Source organism: Centroberyx affinis, unplaced genomic scaffold (assembly GCF_046629955.1).
Source record: "Centroberyx affinis isolate AG114_WGS23_722 - 3 ecotype Tasmania unplaced genomic scaffold, CSIRO-AGI_Caff_v1 ptg002837l_1, whole genome shotgun sequence".
NCBI classification, from domain to species: domain Eukaryota; kingdom Metazoa; phylum Chordata; class Actinopteri; order Beryciformes; family Berycidae; genus Centroberyx; species Centroberyx affinis.
Window position 1 is genome coordinate 263,294 of NW_027280979.1, and position 23,007 is coordinate 286,300.

At 41.4% G+C, this 23,007-nt stretch overlaps 2 protein-coding genes across 3 annotated transcripts; both read right to left on the reverse strand.

Annotated features, from left to right (window-relative positions):
* Nucleotides 1-778: 778 nt before the first annotated feature.
* Nucleotides 779-14,253, reverse strand: LOC139658119 (kelch-like protein 9). Its single transcript, XM_071536160.1, has 11 exons — nt 14,126-14,253; nt 9,547-9,600; nt 9,100-9,263; nt 8,542-8,726; nt 7,908-8,040; nt 7,172-7,368; nt 6,487-6,562; nt 5,619-6,176; nt 4,843-5,022; nt 4,297-4,410; nt 779-2,437 (listed from the first exon to the last, which is right to left on the reverse strand). The coding sequence occupies exons 2-11, from the start codon at nt 9,549-9,551 to the stop codon at nt 1,941-1,943; spliced, it is 2,109 nt and encodes a 702-aa protein (XP_071392261.1). The 5' UTR covers nt 9,552-9,600; nt 14,126-14,253; the 3' UTR covers nt 779-1,940.
* A 1,428-nt stretch (nt 14,254-15,681) lies between these two features.
* hao2 (hydroxyacid oxidase 2 (long chain)) lies at nt 15,682-22,184 on the reverse strand. Of its 2 annotated transcripts, none has more exons than XM_071536177.1 (7): nt 22,036-22,184; nt 20,526-20,677; nt 19,134-19,417; nt 18,042-18,263; nt 16,797-16,953; nt 16,294-16,365; nt 15,682-15,737 (listed from the first exon to the last, which is right to left on the reverse strand). In XM_071536177.1, exons 1-7 carry the CDS (start codon nt 22,164-22,166, stop codon nt 15,682-15,684), a joined length of 1,074 nt encoding a protein of 357 aa, XP_071392278.1. In that variant the 5' UTR covers nt 22,167-22,184. The 2 variants fall into 2 exon arrangements, with proteins under 2 accessions (XP_071392278.1, XP_071392277.1); XM_071536176.1 differs by having other exon boundaries at nt 18,042-18,260; nt 19,161-19,417; nt 22,036-22,166.
* Between the last annotated feature and the right edge of the window lie 823 nt (nt 22,185-23,007).

The window sequence follows — 23,007 nt, forward strand, 5'->3', positions numbered from 1 at the left end:
CAATTCATATAAAATTCTTCGATCACGTTTTATTGTAAATGCCGAGGAAGATTCAAAATTGGTTCAGGTGTCTGTTCATTTAGAGTCCCTCGGACAAATACCACAGACTTCATAGTTCCAAGGATACTTTTGCATCACATACTCATGCAGCTGTCCATTTCTCTGTATTTGGAGACCTTGACATAGCAGACAGTGATATCAGGGTTTCTGCTGTCTTATCAGGAGGGTGAAGGATGAGTGAGTTTCAGCATCACTCACTCACATCACATGCAGGTCTAGGCTCTAGACTACATATACTGAAGACTGTGTGTGTGTGTGTGTGTGTGTGAGAGAGAGAGAGAGGTTTTTTTTTGTCCTTTTACATTTGTATATAATTGATGTTACAATTGTAGTAACAGTAGTAATAGTGTAATGTTTTTATTTTACTTGTTTCACACTGTTCATATTGTTCATACTGTTATAAACATGTAATATGCTTTGGCAATACAAATGTATACATTTTGTCATGCCAATAAAGCACAATTGAATTGAATTGGAGAGAGAGAGAGAGAGAGAGAGAGAGAGAGAGAGAGAGAGAGGGAGAGAGAGAGATGACTTCTTTCCAAAATATGCTTAAAAATATATAGCTATTGAAGCAGCTGTTTTTACATGTATTTATATTGTTGCTACACTCAAATTGTTTGGAAAATCCTGTGGTCTTAATGGTAGATGGGACTTTGACCTTGGCTACCAATGAATGCTCCATTTGTGTGTTTGAAATGAAGACAATTACCAGAATCAACATTTTATTTGAATCTCAAAACGCAGCGTTATTGATATAAATGTACAAACCAAAATAAACCAAACCCTTAAACACAAGGGTCAGTTAGCATTGCTTTGACAGTAATTGACTGAGCTAGCTTTGGTGCAGAAATAAAATCCAGAGGCTTCTAGCTGTCCAGCCTCATTTGCTTTTTACAGTATCAACGTCCCCTCGGTAATGACTTGGGATCTTCCTCCCTCTAAGCCTTAACCACACGAGCTGAGGGGGAATTTCAGCCTTCTCATCATGGCACTGAAGCTGGAAAAATGAGCTGCAGACAGTGTGAAAGTACTGGGACAGTGAGCTGAAGTTGGTCTCTCTTTGCTGATGTCATTGTTTTAGTTTGTTTTAACATAGAAGCCATCGAAGGCCCATAATCAAAAAATCCCAGTCTATTTTATTTGCATCATAGCATCATATTATATTGCAGATGGGTAAAACGAAAAAATGGCCAATGGAAAAGGGAAATGAGTAGAATTTTTGCTGCCCTTTAGCACAAAATTTTTGATTTGATGGTTGATAGGGTTGCTGATTGATACCAATGACTCGACAATTACTTGGCCAGGTGCTGAGATTTCTGGCTCTCCGACCCGTACCCGTTTTAGAATAAAACTTCCCCTCCTGTTGGAGTTCCCAGACCAAGTTCCCAAACCAACTCCGACCCCTTGCAGCGTACTCACATTTTCATCTGCTCGTTGATGGAGGACGGTGCTACGAGCGAGCGACTAGCGTCACGAGACATTTCAGCCACAAAAGCTGAAAAGCCTCCTTCTCAAGCCAAAAAAAAGCAAATGACAAAGCAGTATTATTATTCCAGTATTCAGCATGGTGATATTTTACCTCCCACTTCTCCTAGTGAGTGACAGGAGGAGTGATTGACAGGATGGAGCCACGCCTTTGGTCGGATGGGCTTCCACACATTTCACTTTGAAGTGAGAATGGCAGAGGAACGGGGCGACTGCTGTTTCTGAGACGTTAGAAATTCTGACATGTTATCCTGCTCGTCTTTGGCCGCCATAGCCTGCGATTTATTCTTATTACTTCTAAATAAATGTTAATCCATAAAAGTTCCGTACTGCAGCTTTAATGCCCCTTTAATCTCACTGTCCCAACACTGAACTGTAAAGTCAGTCGCCTCTCAGCTCTTGGCAGTGGGCAGCGGACACTCCTGTATCTGAGCCTCATCCACCGCGCCCTCGGGCAGGTGAACGGTCATCGTACAGGCACGGATCCCCCCCAGGGGCTCCAGGACGTTGAAAACCCTGTCCCACACGTCCCGCTTGGGATCGTACCGCTGCACGATGTCAACCATGCACCTGCTGTTCCAGGAATAGCCTCCCACCACGTAGATCTGCCCGTTGAACACCGTCACCCCGACGTCGCTCTGGCCCCGCGGCATGGGCGCCACCACCGTCCACTGGTCCGCCTTGGGGCTGTAGTACTCGCAGCCCAGGACGTCGTCGTAGTCGCTGCTGCCCCGGAAGTGGTTCCCGCCCATGACGTAGAGGCGGTCCCCTACGGTGCACATGCAGTGCAGGCCGCGGAGCTCGGTCATGTCCGCCCGCCGGCTCCACGTGTCGCTAACCGGGTCGTAACACCAATGCTCCTTCTGGAACGTGTCCCTGGTGATCCCACCTATGTGACAGAAGGAAATGCAACGGGTTTTATGTCAAAGATATCTGGCATAACAGAGCTCACAAATTTGTCATATGGTATCTTACATAGTTTGTTATATAGCAGTGATTCTCAACCTTTTTCATATCAAGGACCCCTAATTTAGTCCACATTTGGGCCTCGGACCCCCATTTGATGAGATTTTGTGTCTCGGACCCAAATATGCGAATATTTTTATTGTTAGATATGATGTTGTCCAGAATTCCATGACTATCTGTATTGCAGGTAAAACAGTCATTCTTCTACATTTTCTAATTGTGTTAACTTCTTGTAAATTAAATAATGCTGAAGTTTAGCAATTCATCAATTTGCCTGGGGACCTCCTGGAACCCCCTCAAGGACCCATGGTGGTGGTCCCCGTACCCCATGTTGAGAAACACTGTTATATAGTATATACTGTATGTTATGGTGATTATGGGAAAATGGCAAATGTATACATTTACCGGTAAATGTTTACATTTACCAACTCTGTGGTAAATGAATAGACAGTAAAGAGGTGGGTTTTGCAGAGGAAATGTTTGCGTCTGTAGTTGAGCTGGAGGCAGTGGTCAGACACCCTCCTACTGCACAAAGCTTTACTGTATGTTCTGAGAGACAGATGTGTGTTTGGTCTGAGGAGGAAGTGGTCTGGCGCTGTAAGCTGAAGGGAGCTGCAACCATTAACACCCAACTTCCTTTCAAACCCCCAACGGGATTCACCTGCTGTCTTTCACCATTGTGCTTTTCTTACTTAGGTAACAGGTATTTCCCACAGTGACAAGCATGTGTAGATAACGTTAAGTAGCCATGACATTAAATGTTCAAATTTATCCATAATAGTAGGTGAGTTAACATTTGCCAAGAAGCCATCCAGCTACAGCATTATTGGTTTGTGTTAGCCTGGTTGTTGTCAAGCTAGTTCATTAGCCTTGCTAGCTAGTTGGATAGCTAATAGCAAAAGAAACATCATCGTAGTATTTTTTAAATGAGCTAGCCTACTTTTTACTTTGGCTGACACTGATCTTTACACCAATACTCTTAAGTAAAATGTCAGTAAAATAATACCTCTACTTTAGGATATTTTGGTAATCTCTCCACCCCAAATGATAATGACAATAATAGTACAAGTCAAAGGCTCACATTAAGTTTTTATTATGATTTTGCAACTTGAACAATGGCTGGTGGAATGGAATAAATGCGTCAAGTAAATATGTTGTGTTGAAGCACAGCGTGTGTTATATTCTGGTGTCTGTATATATAGGCCTACATATATATATTTTTTTCCATGTTCTCTCAGCAAGATAACCCTTTAGCAGTCAACACGCAAGAACATGAAACTAACACAATACCGCTTCTGAGAGCTGTGGGTTTTAATCTTGTGAAAAAGCACTGACCCACTTCAACCACAGGTCTTTGTGTTTCCTGAGTTCTCGGCCCCCACATATGCAACTTCTGTTTCTGCTCTCAGTGTGAACAGCGTAGTTTCTCATCCAAGGTTGCTAAGAAACTGCCCGAGGTTAGAATGAGAGCAGCTCAGATACACGACATGAGCGTATGCTGCTGAACGGGAAGTGGTTTCAAATAGGTCAGACGAGCGAGCTTTGTCAATTGTAATTCACCTCCTCAAGATCTGATCTTTTGTTGCCAGTGGGCCGCCCCTATATCAAAATGTGCCAAAACAAGTCTCATGTGAGTGCATCGAAGCCCTAACCCTGGTAGTGTTTGTGCCATGCTGTATCTTTTTTCCAACCTGACAAGAAGAAAATTCTAGGACAAAGTAAACCAAGTGAGATAGTAAGTTTCAATCCTAACTCCAGCCTGTGTGAACGATGTTACATTACCTGAGACATACATGAGGTCCCCATGGACTGTCCCAGCATGCCCGTAGTGGGGCTCCACCATGTGAGTCACAAACGTCCACTCGTTCTTCCTCAGGTTGTAGCACTCTACCGTGTCTGAAAAAAAAGTGACAAAGAGGCGTGACTGCATCTTTCCAAGGTATATTAAAGGATTATTCACTTGTTCACTGAATTCAAAAAGTTATTATAATATATAAAGTTATTAGATCAGCCTGAGGCCTGACATACAGTATGTGTTTGTTTTGTGTACACTGTAAATATTCTAAATCAGATTTACTTTTACTCGCAGTACCTACTTTGCTTATTACTACTTCAGTAGTAGTAGTAGGAGCAGTAGTAGTAGTAGTAGTAGTGGTAGTAGTAGCAGCAGCAGCAGCAGCAGCAGCAGCAGTAGTAGTAGTAGTAGCAACAGTAATAGTAGTAGTAGCAATAATAGTTGTAGCAGTAATAGTATCTGTACTGTACTATACTGTACTGTATTATCCACTATTAAACTAAAGTATTAGTACGAAGTAGCATCGTGCTCACCGATCTCTCCTGAGGCGTTCCTGCCCCCGACTGCGTACAGCTTCCCCTTCAGAGCGCTGAGGTGGAAGAAGGTCCTCTTCTCATTGAGCGAGGCGATCTGAAGCCACTTGTCGAAGCACGGGTCGTACCGGTACACGCTGTCTATGGCCGTCTTACCCTTGGTGTCATACGTGCTCTGGCCTGAGAGGTGAAGAAGGGCCGGTGATGAAGTGGTAAATACAAAGGACGGTAAACTGTGACCTCCAGCTGGTGATCATTTTAAGGCAATATGAGCAGAGATAAACTATATTGTCAGAAAAGCATTAATATATGCTCTTTTTTTCTTTAAAACACTCTCTCTTCATATAACTTACATCAGTTTGATACAACTTATATGATGCTGCTGAATTTACCTCGTAAAGATTTATATTAGTCTGAAAAGGTGGTCTATCTCTATTTTGCAAATAAAGAGGTGGGTAAACTGAGCTTAGGTGGTTTTACTCTGAACCATAGTGGAAAAGTTTAGTTTGTGGTGTTTCCGTTCTCTGGTATTCAAACCAGGTAGGAACACATGAAGAAATAACTTGTTTTGCTAGGCTTTCCAGCATGAGGAAATGCTGGCCAACAGCTGTCTCTTTATACCCATAAACCCTTGCATTTTTTCAGGAGTTTCATGCAGTTATTTGGTGTTCAAGTGGCCTTGTTCTTGCCTGCCCAATTAAACTGAACTAAAGGAGTGCTACAAACATGCTGGGTACGCCCCAGGACTGTGTACAGTAGGTGGTAGATGTTCTGACCTCCAACAATGAAGAGGAAGCCGCCCAGCAGAGCCACGCCGTGCTGGTAGCGCGGCACCTCCATGGGCCTGAGGGCCCTCCAGTGGCCGCTCTCCTCGTCGTACAGCCTCAGCTCCCGGCTCACCACCAGCTGCTGCCTCATCACCCCGCCCAGAGCCAGCAGGCGCGTGGTGTCTGAGCGGATTTGAGTCCGCTCGGTCTGCAGGGCGGGCTGCAGGAAAGGCATCATCTGGTAGTTGCTGGCCTCCAGCAGGAGGTTCACGCAGGCCGTCTGGGAGCGCATCATGGGCTCGTCTCCCTCCTCATCATCCTGGGAGATCTGTATCAGGTCAGTGGGGCTCATCAGCGGGAAGCGGATGTGACGCATCAGGGCGTAGACGGAGGAGCGGCGTTTGGGGGAGTCGTGGTCCAGCCAGGCTCTGGCGATGTGGTACAGCTCCATCTCAGAGAAGCCCTTCAGGGAGTTGCTGGCCAGAGCGTTGGCCAGGCTGGTCTCCGACAGCTGCAGGTAGCAGCCGCTCTGCACCAACGATGACAGGTTCTGGCTCACAAACTCACCTAGGTTTGAAAAAACAACGACGGAAGACGAACCTTTATAACTGAATTTTCAATTTTTTGTCTTTCTTTAATCATGGTTTGGGACCCAAATGGATCTCTGGCAGTTTGCTGGTGGTTAGTAATCTTGTTTTAATGATCATCGGTTTGAGGAAAAAAATATTTTTTGTCTAGGGTTGAAAGGGTTTAAGAACCTCTGGTGCAGAGGCTGCTGCATGCTGATTACACCTATCACATCATCTGTTTAAATATAGATGTAATAAAAATCATTATTTTGTTATACCGTTCTCAGATTAGTTTACACCTTACTCACCTATGTTCACCTGGACGTCCTCCAGAAGAAGGTCTGCAGCAATGCGCTCCACCTCCACACAGTTATCAATAGTGATCTGCATCACAGACAAGAAAATGGATGGAATACATTTGTGTCATTTAAAAAATAATCATCCGCTTTGCTCTGCGTGATATGCCCTATTTTGTTCCTCTAACCTATTACCATTCACATGCATGGCTCACTCACTCAATGTTTTGTGGTAAACTATAGTTTAATTACAGTCTGGTAATGCATTATATTGTAATTTATTCAGTTTTCCTTTTCGCTGACTGATGTAAAGATGAAATTGGAGGATTAGTTGAAATTCAAGACATTTCAAGCTTTTAAGCACTTTTTCAAGGATCAGTGTTTTGGACAGTATGTCAGTTAATAGTCTTAAAATGTAAAGAAGAACATAATTATTTGCCATCAACGTATCAATACAACATCAGTTATTGATATGCCTTGATACAATATCAGAATTATGTGATACTGCACCATATTTTTACCATTGACAGATGGAAAGAAGATGTATTAGGACATTATGTGGTTATCAACAGTCTTAAAATGTAAATAAGAATATAATAACTTGCCATTAATGTATTGATACAATATCTTAGGGGCAAGCAGGGTGAAATTATACTGAATTGATTTTTTAACTCATAGATAATTTGAATCCCCTCACCTCGCTGCTCAGCAGCTGGTTACAGAAGCCCAGGACCGGCAGGACCTGCAGGAAGTTGGCAGCCTCCAAAGTGTCCTGCAGGTTGGCCATGTTGAGGCTGACTCTGGACGTGTAGATGAAGTCTATGATGTTCTTCAAACCCGTCTTAGTGACACCGTGCAGCTTGATCTCTCTCATCTCCTGCTCCCTCATGCCCCCTGAGTAAGGAAAAAAACAAGTGAAAAGAGACAAAGACAAAGTGAATGAAGGATTTAGCGTTCTTTCAGGAGATTTGTCTTGTGCACAGTCAGCAAGCCAAAAAGTGCTGACGCTGTAAAGCCAAACAGCTCAAACATATAGCTTGCAATTATGTTGGGAGGGTAATACTGACTATGTAATGAAGTGCAAACATTTTCTGTGAAGTTGGAACCCACGAAGGGAGGAAGTTTAATGCAGAACTAAGTCAAATGGCCAATATGTAGTTGTCTGAAATAACTTCCTCTTTTCTTCTACTATTTATGAGTGTTTGTCTGAGAGTGAGAGTAAAAGACGTGGCACACTGAACACACAACAACCTTCTCCATTGAAGCATTGCATTAAAAACAAACCACAAGGGATAATACTGTATGTATTTTCAGCATCTGTTGTGTGTGTCTTGGTGTTTTTTCCTTTATTTCACTATGAGTTGAATGTAAAAGCAGATGTTCCCCATGCCATCTTCCTCTTGACCTGAACCTACAGAGAGAGGGTAACTCACCGGTGAACATGGCCTTGAAGTAGTCGCTGGCTGAAGCCATGATGACCCTGTGGACGGGGAAGGTGTCGGTGCTGTCCCCAGGAACCAGGAGGACGTCACACAGAGTCTTATCTCCCCGGAAAGTCTCAAAGCCCTTTGGAAAATCAACAGTGTTTGGCATTAATAGTTCAGCAGCAAGACTACACTAAGATATTGTTACATCTAGCATTTTAACATCAATAAATCATTACCACATTAATCTTCAGACATCGCTGAGAAGATTGTCAGCCTCTACCAGATACTACTGCTGCATTTTACATTAATTGCCACCTGGTGGATCTGGAGGGAAATCTGCTGGATCGCTTTACGGCACAAAACAGAAAGAGGTTCTGTTCTTCCAGAGCAAACGGAGCTAAAGCGTTCAGAGCTTCTGGCAGCAGATGGTGGAAGGAGGGAAAGGAGCGATATAGAAATCACTTCCAACATGTTGATCCTCTTCAGTAAAGACAGAGGATGTTGGCTACTTTTATTTTTGTGCCTCAAAATGAGCTCATAAGCCTGAGCCATTCAATCACTCAATCAGTCCATCAGTCCATCAATTGATATCTGAAATGATTCATACAATAAATGTACCAGAGCTTTCACTGTGCTATACCTGCAAGATAGCTGCTCCATGCTCACTGCTGCTGAACACCCTAGACAGAGGCCGGGGGGGGAGCCTTGGCTTCAGGGCCACATCTGGCCGTTTAGGGGGCATTTCCACGGGTGGAGGGGCTGGAGGCTTTGAGGCTGGAGCTGGAGCTGGAGCTGGAACTGGAGCTGGAGGAACGGGCCTGTCATCTAGGAAATACAGATGGAGGATAGTTTTTGCTGTCAGATGATACTGTTTCTGCTGCAGATAAATGGAGATACTCCATTATTTTCTCTTTTTTGTGATGCTAAAGATCCCCCAAAGGAGAATTTCATCTTTTTATTATTACTTCAGCAGGGTGGATGCTCTGCTAAAGGGGCCTTTTGGTTGGATGATGGTCTACCTAATCCCTATGACACTATCACTATCACCCTGCTAGTAATAATCTAATCTAATCTAGTCTAGTCTAGCCTACTCTCTATTTCCATTTATTTATACTTTGGACTCAATCTCATCATCATTTGTCATCTTTTTATGTATAAAACTGCATTGTAAAAAGTGAAAGGTGCAGAGAGTGGAAACCTTGTTGAGCGGGTCTGTCGGGCGGAGCAGCAGGTCTGTCCGCCTGGGCCGGAGGTCTGTCCGGCTGGGCTGGAGGTCTTGGAGGCTCCCTGGACTGATGCCTGCTGCCTAGACGGGACAGTCTCCGGCTCAGCCTGCCTGACCCGCTGTCATCTCCACTTCCCCTGGAAAGGAGAAAGCATGGCGTAGTTTAAGAATGGACTGTGCTTTACTGTGCCATCTTGCATCCCCACTGAATTAACACTAGAAAGGCCAGGCTGTTGAACTCCGTTCTGTGGCTGAAGCGACGTTCAGAGGCATCGGCCTTTCCAGAATTAGATCGCTGATGTCTGCATCCCATGCCCTCAAAATATACACTATGTTATGGGGAACAATCTTGTAACATAATGATGAAATCTTGAAATCTGAAGAATGAGCACTGAAATATTGAATCCCAAACCACCTTACCCCATCTGATTGGCCTCTTGGGGATGTGGACTGTTGTTACGCTGAGAAGATTTCCTAAATGCAGACAAGAAGAAGAATCTTTATAGAAAAAATAGATTTTTGGACAACACCAGATGGTTTGGCAGTAAACAATGTGCTGTTTTGATCCCAGAACTACGGGAACGTTTTCCTATCTGTGACTCAAATTGGTCATTTGTTGACCCAAACTAATGAAAGGTTATTATTACTTTAGCTATGAGGGAAGTCACCTGACATGGCCTTGTGACCCATTATGACAGTCCCTGATACGTGATGTTCTCTGCCTCATCAAACTTGACTTAAGGCCTTTTCCAAATCTTCAGGGCCTCCTGGTAAATTTGGCTTACTAATGTTAGACCAAGCAACACTTATTTTAATAAAATGTAACTTTTAGAATCAATTTGCACTGTTTGGTACCACCCGGCATGGTGTATTTTGTTGGTAGAAGATGAAAGAATAACAGACAAACCACTTATAAAAGTCAACATTTTTTTTTAAATAAGTGCTTCTTTGTGGTTACCAGTGGATGCTGACAAATTGGAAAAAGTATTAAGTCATATTCTAAAGGTTTTATTTCTGTTTGCCAAATAACAAAGCAACAGTAAATGGTTTGGTGTGATGTTTGGCATTCAAAGAAAGAAGGAGAGAATGGTACCTGTTGGGGCTTAATAAACCTTTAAAGTGGGAACCGAAAGTCTTAATTTAGCTTGTTTCATCAGTAATATATGAATCATTAGATCAGGTCAGTGGGCCACACAGACGCTGCCTGGTTTCTTAGTTTGACTCTTTGTTATTTGATTCCTGTGAGCACGCTCAGCTCAGTCTAGATTTGCTGGCACTTTATTTTACAGCACTGTACCTGAATACCTGAAATGTAGCATCAGGTATTTGCTGGTTTGAGTACTACAAACACCTACAATGCACCTTCAATTTTAAACCATATGTACCTGGTTTTACAATTTGTTACCACATACCTTGAAGCTTACACATAATACATGTTAATTACATATTTTGTTTTTTAACTTGACAAAATAATCACCAGCAATCACTTCTTTTTACCACACAATTATCTATTGCATAGCAGGTATTTACCACACTTTAAAAAAAAGTGCTACCCAAGTTGTCTATTTGCACTTGGTTACATCACATCATTACACTCCTTGTCATTTCTATTGTTACATTATTTTCTAAGTTCATGGTTAGTGATTTAGACTTCCTGATGACAGTCTGATAGACTGGAAGGTTAAAAAATATATCTGCAATTTACAAGAGAGAGCACATAGCGTTCTGGAGTCTTCTAAGATTGTGACAGATTGTGAACTTTTTATCTCCTACAAACCTGTGCACAGAAGTTGGTTGAGTGTGAAGGCCTATGTGGGTTTTAATAATGTATAACAGAGGAATTTGGATGTACAAGCTCACTGCTAATGTTTTACTACTTCTGACTGAACTCTGTGTCCTCTTCAACGCACAGGCTCTATGTGTTTAGAAGAATAGTGGATTAAAGACTTGCATGACACTCAAAGGAACCTGAAAAGTAATGTAAAACCACATAATGTTACATCTTAGCTTTGTATACACTTTCATAACATACAGCAGTGCCTAAAATCACTGGATGCTTTGTTCTAATTTAAAAAGCGAGATAGGAGTGGGCATTTCACTTTGCGCAACTCCTCACCTCTTGCATAAAACAAATGACAGGAACCAACCGTCAGTCTGTTTCTCAACTACCTGATGTAATATGTAATGAACAGATGTTTTAGCTCAGTGTTATGCACACCTTCCGAAAGGGCTGGTGTTGGGGCGATCCAACATGGCGCTGTGAACTTTCTTGATTGCGAGTGCCGCTATCAAATTAGACAGTAACATGTAAAAGCTGCTTTTGTACGGCCCACAATATAATTTTTCAGATACAGTATTGAATCGTCTTTGTCCCAGTCCAAAAATAATACTATTCATCAACTTAGAATAGAGAACATAGTATGTGATGATACAAACCATATTGCAAACTTCTGTTCCAACTTTTATAAAAATCTGTATAGCTCTCAATATTGCAATGATAGTGCTGTTTCATTTCTGGATCGTTTAGTTGATACTAACCCAATTAACACTGCTGACCAAGAATTCTGTGATCGTCCAATCTCTCTTAAGGAAATAGTAGGCTCAATTAATAGTTTAAAGAACAATAAATCTCCTGGAGTGGATGGAATTACGTCAGAATTTTATAAAACCTTCTCTGAAGAATTGGCTCCCTTTTTATTAGAAGTGTTTTGTGAAAGTATTGCCAAAGGTGTTCTCCCTCCCACTTTAACACAGGGTCTAATAACCCTTATTCCTAAACCTTAAAAAAGATTTATTGCTTATTGATAATTGGTGCCCAATTAGCCTCCTAAATAATGATTACAAAATTTTAGCTAGTATTTCTGCTAAGCGCATAAAAGCTGTTTTGGGTGGTATCATAGATGAAACGCAGTCTGGGTTTATGAGGAATATGCATATTTCCAACAATATTTGACTTGTGCTTGATATATTAGATTACCCAGAGTTAGTTAATAATGAAAGTTTCATCCTTTTCCTGGATTTTTACAAAGGCTTCGACTCAACTGAACATGAATTTATCTTTAAAACACTTAACAAATTTGGTTTTGGCAACTTTTTTTGCAAACCAATTAAAACATTATACACTGATGGAAATAGCTCAATTAAATAAAACAATGGCACTTCTCCCAGATTTGAGTTAAAACGTGGCATACACCAGGGTTGTCCCATCTCTCCTTATGTATTTTTGCTATCCACCCAACTATTAGCTAATCATATCACAGCTAGTGGTTTGAATGGCATGTCAATTATAGATAGGGAAGTCATTATCAGCCAACTGGCTGACGACACTACGCTTTTCTTAAAGGACTCCTCTCAGATTCCTCTTGCTCTTGATATAATTCAGGTATTCTCTAATGCTTCGGGTCTTCATTTAAATGTGAATAAGTGCGAATTAATGGCAGTCAAAAACTGTGAGTTGCCCTCTGTCTGTAATATTCCAATTAAGGAAACAGTCACCTAACAAAAAAACAGAAAGCTAGATGCGATTTGAACTTTATCCCGATTTTAGAGAGAACCAGGAAAAAACGTAATCAATGGCTTCAGAGAGACCTATCCTTAAAGGGTAGAATGTTACTCTCTAAGGCAGAGGGTATATCCAGGCTCACCTACGCTGCAATTTCCTTAGATGTTGACAAAAAAATTGGTAAAGATATTGACAAGTTGCTTTATAACTTTATTTGGAAAAATAAAACTCATTATATTAAAAAGTCTGTCTTAATGAATAACTATAATAATGGTGGAGGTTAATTGGATTAGGCATTACTTAAAAGACCCAACCTCTGTTTGGAATTTTATTTCTCATCATATGTTTTCTAATTTGGGTGGTCTGAAGTTTGTTCTACTTTGTAACTATAATATTGATCGGATTCCCGCTCTCTCAAATTTCCATAAGCAAGCACTTTTGGCATGGTCTCTTATTTATAAGCACAACTTTTCTCCAAATAGATACTTTATATGGAACAACAGGGATGTGTGTTACAAAAAAAAAAACTTTGTTTTTTGACAATTGGTTCAGGAATGGTATTGTACTGGTGAGTCAACTATTCAACAAGGAGGGAAAGCTTATTGGTTACCAAGAATTTCTCTGTCATAAGATCCCTGTGAGCCCTAAACAATTTGCTATAGTCTTTGATGCCATTCCATCTGGTGTTGGCATGCTGTATAAGGGTTATGCCTCTCCACCTTCTACTGTGACACCTTCGCTTGATCCAGTTGACACACCTATAGGAAAATTATGTTTTCTACCTGCTTCCTGTAACAATAACAGAAAAGTCTGCACCTTATTCCAAACTGAATGTGTCTCTGTCCCATATGTAATTGCAACCTGGAATGAGCTTGTTCAGGACATATGTTGGGAAAAGATATGGTCTCTTCCTAATAGATATCTACTGGTTAACAAAGTGAAAGAAATTTCTTTTAAGATCATTCATCGTTGTTATCCTGTCAAGTCATTTTTGGTTAGACTCAAGAAGGATATTGATGTAACCTGCACTTTTGCCTGAAGGATGTATTGTTTGGTTTTACAAATTATAGGAAAGAATTAGAAAATGATTTTTTTCTGTGTAATCTCATCATATTGCTGGCCAAGTTTTATATCCATAAATGTAAGGTGTTAAAAACTAAGCCCTTTTTCTCTACCTTTAAAAAGGAAGCAGAGTCCTACATTAGAACATTATCTACCTCATGCAACAGAAAAGCTGTGAAAACTTTAAATTTGTGCTCCAAATTTAACATCTTAATATAGTTATGTACACCTTCCTTAATTTAAAATGTGAATAAAGTGATGCAGAGTGCTCTGCCCTGAATTCACCTTTCTTGACTGTCTGAAACTGAAACAGAACGACGTGAGAGACAGAAATATGCAACGGATTCATGTAGTAACTTATTGTTTCGAACGCTTACAGGTGCATGACATGTAACTGAATGTAAACCAGGAGCAGAGCGATGCCTGCGGTCCTACCTGGAAGAGATCCTCCTCAGCAGACTGGATCTGAGGCCTCCCTCCAGCCTGCTCACCTAACCAACCAGTCCCGCCAGATGAACGCGGAGCAGAAAATGTCTGCAGCAGTACACCAGCTGGTCGGAGAGTCGCAGCGTCTGGGTGAGCATCACCGTTTCTCTGCCTTAACCAAGACCTCAGTCACTTCCTGTTTCACAGCACTTCTCTTTCTTGCTCTGTTTTTCTCTTTCTGCATCTTGCAGCTCCGCACCCCAAAGTGTCACACTTGTGATGAGCTAAATGCCGCAAAAAACACCCAAGAACTGTTTTTAAGGCTCTTGAAGGCTGTTGAAGTGAATAGACATACTAGGCTGACTAGTTAAGTGAACTTTTTATCAATAGGCCCAAATACAATTCTCCAGTTATGTTTATGCTTTTTGGTTGAAATTGTCTTTATATTTGTGATTGAGACAAGCATTATTACCTAAATGGAGGAATCTACAGCTTCATATAGTTTAGCATTCATTCTTTAATTTGTTTCTATTCCCATCTGTCCTCCTTGAATGAAAGCTGATCATTGGAAACAAATAAACACTGTCAAAGAAACTTTCACTGTCAGAGTCAAGACAGTAGGCAATATGTTCTTTGAGGTTTGACCTTTCAATGCGGGAGTTTAGTTTATAATTCACTGTGTTTTCTGGATGGAATTTGGCATGTATTCATAAAACCCCTCTGAGTAGCTGTATGTAACAATCAGTTTCATTTTGCTTTGTCCTGCTCATTGTGGAGTCGTCACAACATCAACAGATCTTGGATCAGGGGCCATAAAACACAGGAGAATAAGAGTTTCCCCACCTTTTCATTGCTGTGATCAAGTGCTCTCACCCTGGATCACAATTAAAAACTATGTCCTCTGCACTCTTAACTATTGATAAATATGTGCAGTGAGAGTCAGTGTAGAAATCCCCACCAACCTGAATCTGCCCTGCTTTCATAGTGCAGTAGATTTTCCAAGTAATTCCTACGCGGACAATAAATTCAGAAAGGAGAATACAGCGCTACATCAGCTCAGCAGGCATTTATTCAGCCACACGCTCTTCATTCAAAACCGTAGTTATGTCATCAGCCTTTGCAGTCATTACAATAACTCCCCAATTCAAAAGCAAACACACTTTCCTAATTCACTTGCTAAGTCTGCCACCGAACCCACGGCCGTCCGCCTCCGCTTTCAGTCAGCCCTCTCAGAAACACTCTGTCACTCTTACACTTTCAGATCAATACATGTTGCTTATCAGCCATCAACAGATACACATGAGCCACGGCCTTCTTAGGAGTTTCATATCCAAACAGCCCAGCTAAATGGCGAATCTCAAGTGGCTGCAAATTATGAAATGCTTGCACTTATTGTTGCTTTTTTTTTGTAATATGATAAATACATGATTTTGAGCTGAATATCTTTCAGCTGTTTGTTAGACTGGCGTCTCAGGCTCTCGCTCAGTAGTTGTGGTCTGATTCTGTCGTCAGTCCCACTCAGTAGTTTGTCGTCTTCCTCCTCACTGCTTCCCTCTGCTGGTGTTTCAGAGTTTAGAGAACTGAATGAGGTTCCTGTTGATCTCAGCCACGTTCCTGCACCCTGGAGGAGACAAATTATAGAAAATGATTGTGTTAGAATTGTGTTGTTTGAGTAGAGATAGAATATTGCTGCATTTACACCACCAGTACACTACATTTTTCTTTATTTTTACTATTTTCCACATTGGTAAAGACAGTAAAGACATCAAAACTGTGAAATAACACAAATGGAATTATGCAGTGACCAAAAAAAAGTGTTAAACAAATCCAAACTATCTTATATATTAAATTATTTAAAGTAGCCGCCCTTTGCCTTGATGGAAAGGCAAAGGCTTTGGAAAGAAATTCATACATAGGATCAACTTCACTATTTATATTTGTCTAAGAAACAAATTTCAAGCATTTAGGCAGAAGCCTTTAGATCTAAATGGCTTTAACATAGTACATTCAGCTGGGTGAGGTGTGTTGAAACTTTTGACTGGTAGTGTATTTGGGTAATTTGTAATTCACTTTTGTGTAAAAATAAGCTTTGTGCAAAAATACATTAGTGTGATCACAGTGTGGTCAGTATCCAGTTTCCTGATTCCTCTGAATTGGACCCGTCTGCTCCGACTCACCAGATAAAGCCATGGAAAGGCGGAACTCGTCGTTTAAGATTTGCAGTACTTCCCTCACTCCCTCCTCACCCTAAAAGGTCAAATAAGACCAAATGTACCAGAGAAGACAAAATACAATGAGTCATCCAGTTCACTAGAAAATCAAAACCAACATGAGTCATATATCAGCTATACTTTAGAAAAATCCACTTTTATCCTCTTCTAATGAACAAATTAAACCTGCCTACATTCTTAAAATTGCAATTAATTTATTCATTAACTAATAAAGACAATAATAAATATCACCATTATCAATTTCTGTGAAGTCCCATCCCACCTCCACATACACTATAATTGTCAATAATCATGCTCATACATTCAATCAAACACACCAACAGCCCCCAAACACACACATAAGCACCCACACACACACACACACACACTGCAATGCCACCGCACTTATTACACATTCATACACAAGCACACACACACACTGTTACACAATGGTCAGTGTTGCTGTCCCTTGTAGGCGAGGCCCCATACAGCCGGCCGGCCAATGAACACACACTTGGCTCCCAGGGCCACGGCCTTCAGCACGTCACTCCCTGTCCGGATCCCCCCGTCCAGGTAGACCTCGATCCGGCCCTGCACCGTGTCCACGATCTCAGACAGAGCATCTATCTGTTAGGAACAGGAGGGGGGGGGGGGGTATAGAGGGAGGGAGAGGGGCTTTTAGATAGGCTTTGCAGTTGAGTCAGCCACGTCTGGCCAATAGTAACCACCAAAAACCAAGTAGTCTGCACACCAAGAGAAAAACAGGTGAAAAACTACTACTATTACTGCTACAAGTACTACTAACTACTACCATGAACTACTTTTACTACGACTGCTGTTACTACAACTACTACAACTATAACTGCTACTACTCTTAATACATAATTAATATTAATAATATTGATAAACAATAATAATGTAGTAATGGTGTTAGTAGCAGTAGTCTATATTTAGACACACACTGTATATATATATAGAAGTCATATGCTGCTACACTGTTGCTACACTCTCCAGGAAAAATCAAACAAAAACTCTGTATGAGTCAGTGTATTTTCCCATTTCCACTTGTGTATACACTCTTATTTAAACATAGGGCTGGGCGATATGGTTGAAATCAATATCACGATAATCATAAGGATTTTTCTCGATATCAATATATATATCACGATATGGTTCATGTATGCAAAATCACATTAAATAATCAAATTAATGTTCATCTCATTGAACCGAATGGTGATGTTAGGTGTTATGTCAAACAAAACAGAAATATTCAAATAATATTCCTACCATACCTCATTTTATGAGAGTTTTTAAGTAAAATTTGCTTGTCATCATCAATTTAAACAGCAGAAATGTGTGTCATGATATTAAAATATCTTCATATCATCCCGATATGATTCCACTGAAAGACGATAATATTGAATTATCGCCCAGCCCTATTTAGAAGAGGGAAGTAAAGCACATACGCTTATTTAAGAATGACATAATGTAACTGCCGAGTGAAAACCTCATATCATATGACAAGAAACAGCCATTTTCAAATTGACCACCATCCATTTTTTACTTTATCCAATGGGGTTTGAAGGGGTTGTAAGCCTAAGAGGTTGCAAAATGACGAAAATCACCAGAATTACAAGTTACAAGTACGAGTTACAAGGTTTTCACACAGCAACAACAATAAGCGATATGCGCACAGTGAGTGAGGCCTCCTGTACCGTGGCGGGCCCTCCATCCAGCTGCCTCCCCCCGTGGTTGGACACGATGATGCCTTGGACGCCGTGCTCCACAGCCAGCTCGGCGTCCTCCTTGGTCAGGATGCCCTTGATGATGATGGGCAGGCGGGTGAGTGTCTGCAGCCAGTACACGTCCTTCCAGCTGATGGACGGGTCCAGGGTGTTGGCCGGGATCCCATACTCCTCTGGGCCTGCAGTCTCCTGCTGAAGATGGGATAGGAAAAAGTATGTAAAGTTTTACATGTCACCCACATGAGGCCTCCACTTGCCCTGCCGACTCTCTCCACTGACAAGAACATCCTGGAAGTCTGTGACACAGTTAAAGTCCTGGGGGTCACCATCCAGAGTAACTTGCAATGGGACAGTCAGGTGGACCACATGTTGACCTCAGCCAACAGGAAGCTTTTTGCTCTGCATCGCCTTAAGAAATTTGGTATCCGACAGCCAGAACTTGTTTCCATCTACACAGGCTACGTGCGCCCGGTGCTGGATTATGCAGTCCCCGTCTGGCACAGTTCCCTGACTACAGACCAGGCTAAAAGGCTGGAAAGCATGCAGAAATGGGCTTGTAAAATCATACTTGGCCAGAGGTACTCAGGGTACACAGAGGCTCTCTGCACTCTAGCATTGTACACTCTATCAGAGAGACACACTCAACTGTGTCTTGGCTTTGCCAGAAAGCTGCTAAAGTCCAACTTCGGAGACTGGCTTCCCCCCGTCAGGGAGGAGCTCACAGGTCAAGACAAGGAACTCAAACAAACTGGCCATCCCGGGATGTCGAACTGAGAGATACAGGAGATCACCAATCCCCTATATGTGCAGACTCCTAAATAACAGCAGATTTTAGATTTGAGATGAGATATTAGATTTTAGCTTAGATAATTGCAACATTTTGAATTTTTGCCTTGCCTTACCTTGTCTCATCTTGTCTTGTCTAGTCTAGACTTGTCTTTGTTTTCCTTGCCTCACCTTACCTTGTCTGGACCTGCCTTGTTTTCTCTTGTCTTGTTTTCTTTTGTCTTGTCTAGACTTGTCTTATCTCTCGCAGTATTTAGTCTAAAAATTTACCGTCACCTGGAACACTCCGTCGAAGTTCTTGACCTTCAGGTGTGGCGGCAGCTTGAACTGGTTGCGTATGTCGTTGCGACGCTTTCCGGTGTAGGGGACGTCGACGGTGAGGACCAGGGCCTTGTAGCCCAGGGCCTCCACACGGTGCACGATCTGCTCCGACAGCTTCCGGTCCCGGTACACGTACAGCTGGAACCAACGATAGCCGTTTGGCGCCGCCGCCACGATCTCCTCCACGGAGCAGGTGGAGTACGTGCTGGTGATGTAGCAGGTGTTGACTGCCTCCGTGGCTGTGTGTGTGGCGGGGGCAGGACAGAAATTACAGGGTCATTGTCAGTTAATTGATTAAAGCTAAACTAGCTGCACTAGGCAAGATTTTTACAGAAAAATCCCCTTGTCTGATCAGTCTGAATCAGAAAGTAGGGCTGCAACAGAGAAGAGCACCCTATCCCCGCTAACTGAGATGCTGTAGATGTGTCCTAATTCCTTTCTGGTATCAGTAGGGTAACTGGCAGGAAATCTTCTCAGGAAGTGACGAATTGAGACTTTAGAGTGAAATACAAAAGCTGTCTCCTAAACAGCAGCAAGTGAGCGCTCTGTCCGGAGAAAGCTGGACTCAGTAATGGCATTTTAACCTGCTTTACTTCACCATCTCCCTCCCTACCAGCAACTAAAGAAGAAATTTAGGTCTGAGAAGTTTATTGATGTCACGTTCCATAATTTGTGGGTAGTGAAGTCCCTCAAACTTTCAGAAATTTAGAAACAGTTATCTCCTGCTGCCACTTGGGCCCGCCAAAGTGCTACCTAGTGCACTACAAGTGCTTTAATTGATCAACTGCAATAACAGTTAAAATTCAAATTGATAACAGACAGTTTCAGTTGCTCATTAGTAGAGCACTGAAGTAGCTTTGTAGCTGAGGTGAGATCGACTGAGTTGTTGCTTGTACAGGAAAAGGAGAGAGTAAGACTTGCTCAGTATCTTCTCTTCTTGGCAGCACAGGATTATTGCAATGTTATGCTTCCATCTAGTGTTGGCAATGGATAACATGTAAGGTAATATGTAGGCTGGTAGGATGGTTAATATATACTGTAAGCTGGTTGTCAAGTTACTTCAGACCATAACAGAGTGTTTTGAACAGAACAAAAAAACAACAAAAACATAAAACTTACAGATTCAAAAGAATGATATATAGGCGTCATTAGGTCTCACTTACACCTCACCTCTACATACTGACTGTACCAGCTCTATTGAAATGTAGTGACACTGCACACACACACACACACACACACACACACCAACTGTGTGGTGAGTGGTGAGTGTAGATTAACCCATCAGTGTGTACATTTACCCTTGTCCGCACACACAGACAGACACACAGACAGACACACACTCCTCACCCCGAGCTGTGGCCACCTCTCCTTCATGCCAGGCCAGGCAGTGAAAGGCGGTTGGTGCGATGCCCACTGGGAAGCTGAGTTCCGTCCCCTGCACCGTGGTGCGGGTGTCGCTCACCGACACGTCCCGCAGGATACGAGGCCGCAGACGGATCCTGAGCGAGGCAGCGAGTGACCAGTGACATTGAAGTATAGTATAGTATAGTATGGTATAGTATAGTATAGTATAGTACAGTATAGAGATAAACACGTGCAATCATGGCTGAAGCCAGTCCAACATTTTTGTAGTAGGAGGTATGAGGGTCCCCTCAGATAAACTTGGCCATTTAAACCCAATGTCTTACAAATTTTACAACTGATTTGCATAATATATGTCAACTGAAGCTACAAAAATGACTTCCAAAAAGACTTATCTTAAAATTAAATGTGGGGATTTGCCAGGAAGCTCATGAAGAGTTACTGGTTATAGAGAAATTTTAGCTCTCTTCAAGGCAACTTACTAAATATGTCTGTATCTGCAGATACAACAATAAGTAAGTTAACAGTGTTGAGCAGAGAAAAGCTGCAGAACCAAGACTGTTGAGGAGCTTCTCTTCAAAATATCAATTTATCATTTAGAAAAAGGTAAACAAACAAATGAAAATACCAGATTTTTTTTGTTTTTGTATGTTTTTTAAACTTTATATAAACTTTTTATACTTTATATTGTGAGTATGGTTGTATGGGCACGACTCAAGACTTCAGCAACTCAAATTTGATAAAGCATTACCCCTATTTGAAACTTCTCCCAAAAACCTTGTACCTGGAATTTTACCATTTTAAGATGTAAAATTCTATCAAATTTAAATTGTAATTGACAGCTAACTTTGTCCTCCACGGAGGACCATTTTCATGACCCGACCCTGCAACCATGCAGGCCCTGTCCTCTTATAACTGACATCAGTTTGACAATAACCATAAAGATAACTGTAACTATAAAAATATTTAAATTGTTAAATCGTTAAAAGTAGAATATCTGTGTTCCCACTACAACAATAACTATAAAAAACATCCAAAACAATAACTATAACTATATTTTTTGGTTCGATCTCAGAGCAATTTTTTCAGATGCAGAGACAACTATAAAACATTGTCAACCAATCAAATTAAAGCTCTAAGAAAGAAATTGTAGCTCGCTGCAGTGACACTTAGTTTGCTGAGGAACTGATCAAGGACATCGTTGTAGTGTGAATGCTTGAGCAACAATGTATCGTTCTAGTTTATAGTTATCTTTATGGATTTGAATGGGCCTTTATTTTATAACATAAAAGTTCCCTCTATTTTCTTTTTAGCTTTATTTTCTCTCAGTGTGCTGTGTGCAGGTGGACTGTCATCTTTGGTATTTACAAAAAGGAAAATGAGTATCTTTCAATCTTTCAGCCCTACTCTTTCAGCTTAAATCTTGTAGTGGTGGCGTGCTTGAATCTCTGGGTGAACCTTTTCTTTTCTTTTCTTGTTACTTTCTCTCTCGTACCGTTTGTAGGCCAGTAGATTGTCGTCTCTGGTGCAGCATTCGTCTGCTCCGGCTGCGTAGTAGTCCCAGGTGGCCTTGGAGAGATGTTCCTTGGCATACTCCTCAAAGTCTGTAAGGCACACCATCGCCATCTCTGCACAGCGACCTCCCTCTCTGTGTGGGAAGAGAGCTGATCAGTTGTCCAGTAGACTCTTACTGATATCCTCCATGCTCCATGAAGAGTAAAACAGGGAGGAGATAGAAGTCAGCCATCAGCCATCAATACGAATACTTAGTTCTGACCGACTAATCAATATAACTCATACTTCAGGATGCAGGTCATGTGTTCAGCATTTCCACAAATTAGCAGATGACACTGCTATGAATTTAGTGATTTGACACAATGAAGACAAAGCAGTGGCTGCATTTAAATAACAGGATTATTTTACTTTAAGTGAATAATTATGAATTTTCTGAAAATATAAGAATAGAGAGCACTCTTCTCAGTATTGCACAGTGGTTGACTTAGTTAAACAACAAAGTCTCAGTTAACAGTGATTCATGTACAGTATTTATCTGTCCAAGTATGGATGAGGCGATATAATGAAATTTAATATATCGCAATACAAAAATGTGACAATACATATCGTGGGGCAGAAAAATGAATAGTGATATTAGCTCCATTTTATTCTGCTGTAGTAATCACAGATGAGATGCTTGACCATCACAATTTCACAAGCTCTCCATCCAAATTATATTATTTGCACTTTTTAAAATTATTGACATTCTGGCAGACAATGCCATCGCTAGAAAGATTTGTGGCTCAGAAATAAACATAATTCTGCAGTCAGACTTTGTCACTGAACTCTTGTTTATTACATCGTATTATGTTTGCATCGAATTGTGAACCCTGTATTGCATATCGAATCGTATTGTGACATAAACATATCGTCCCATCACTAATCCGAAGCCTTTCAATGACATTGTTAATTT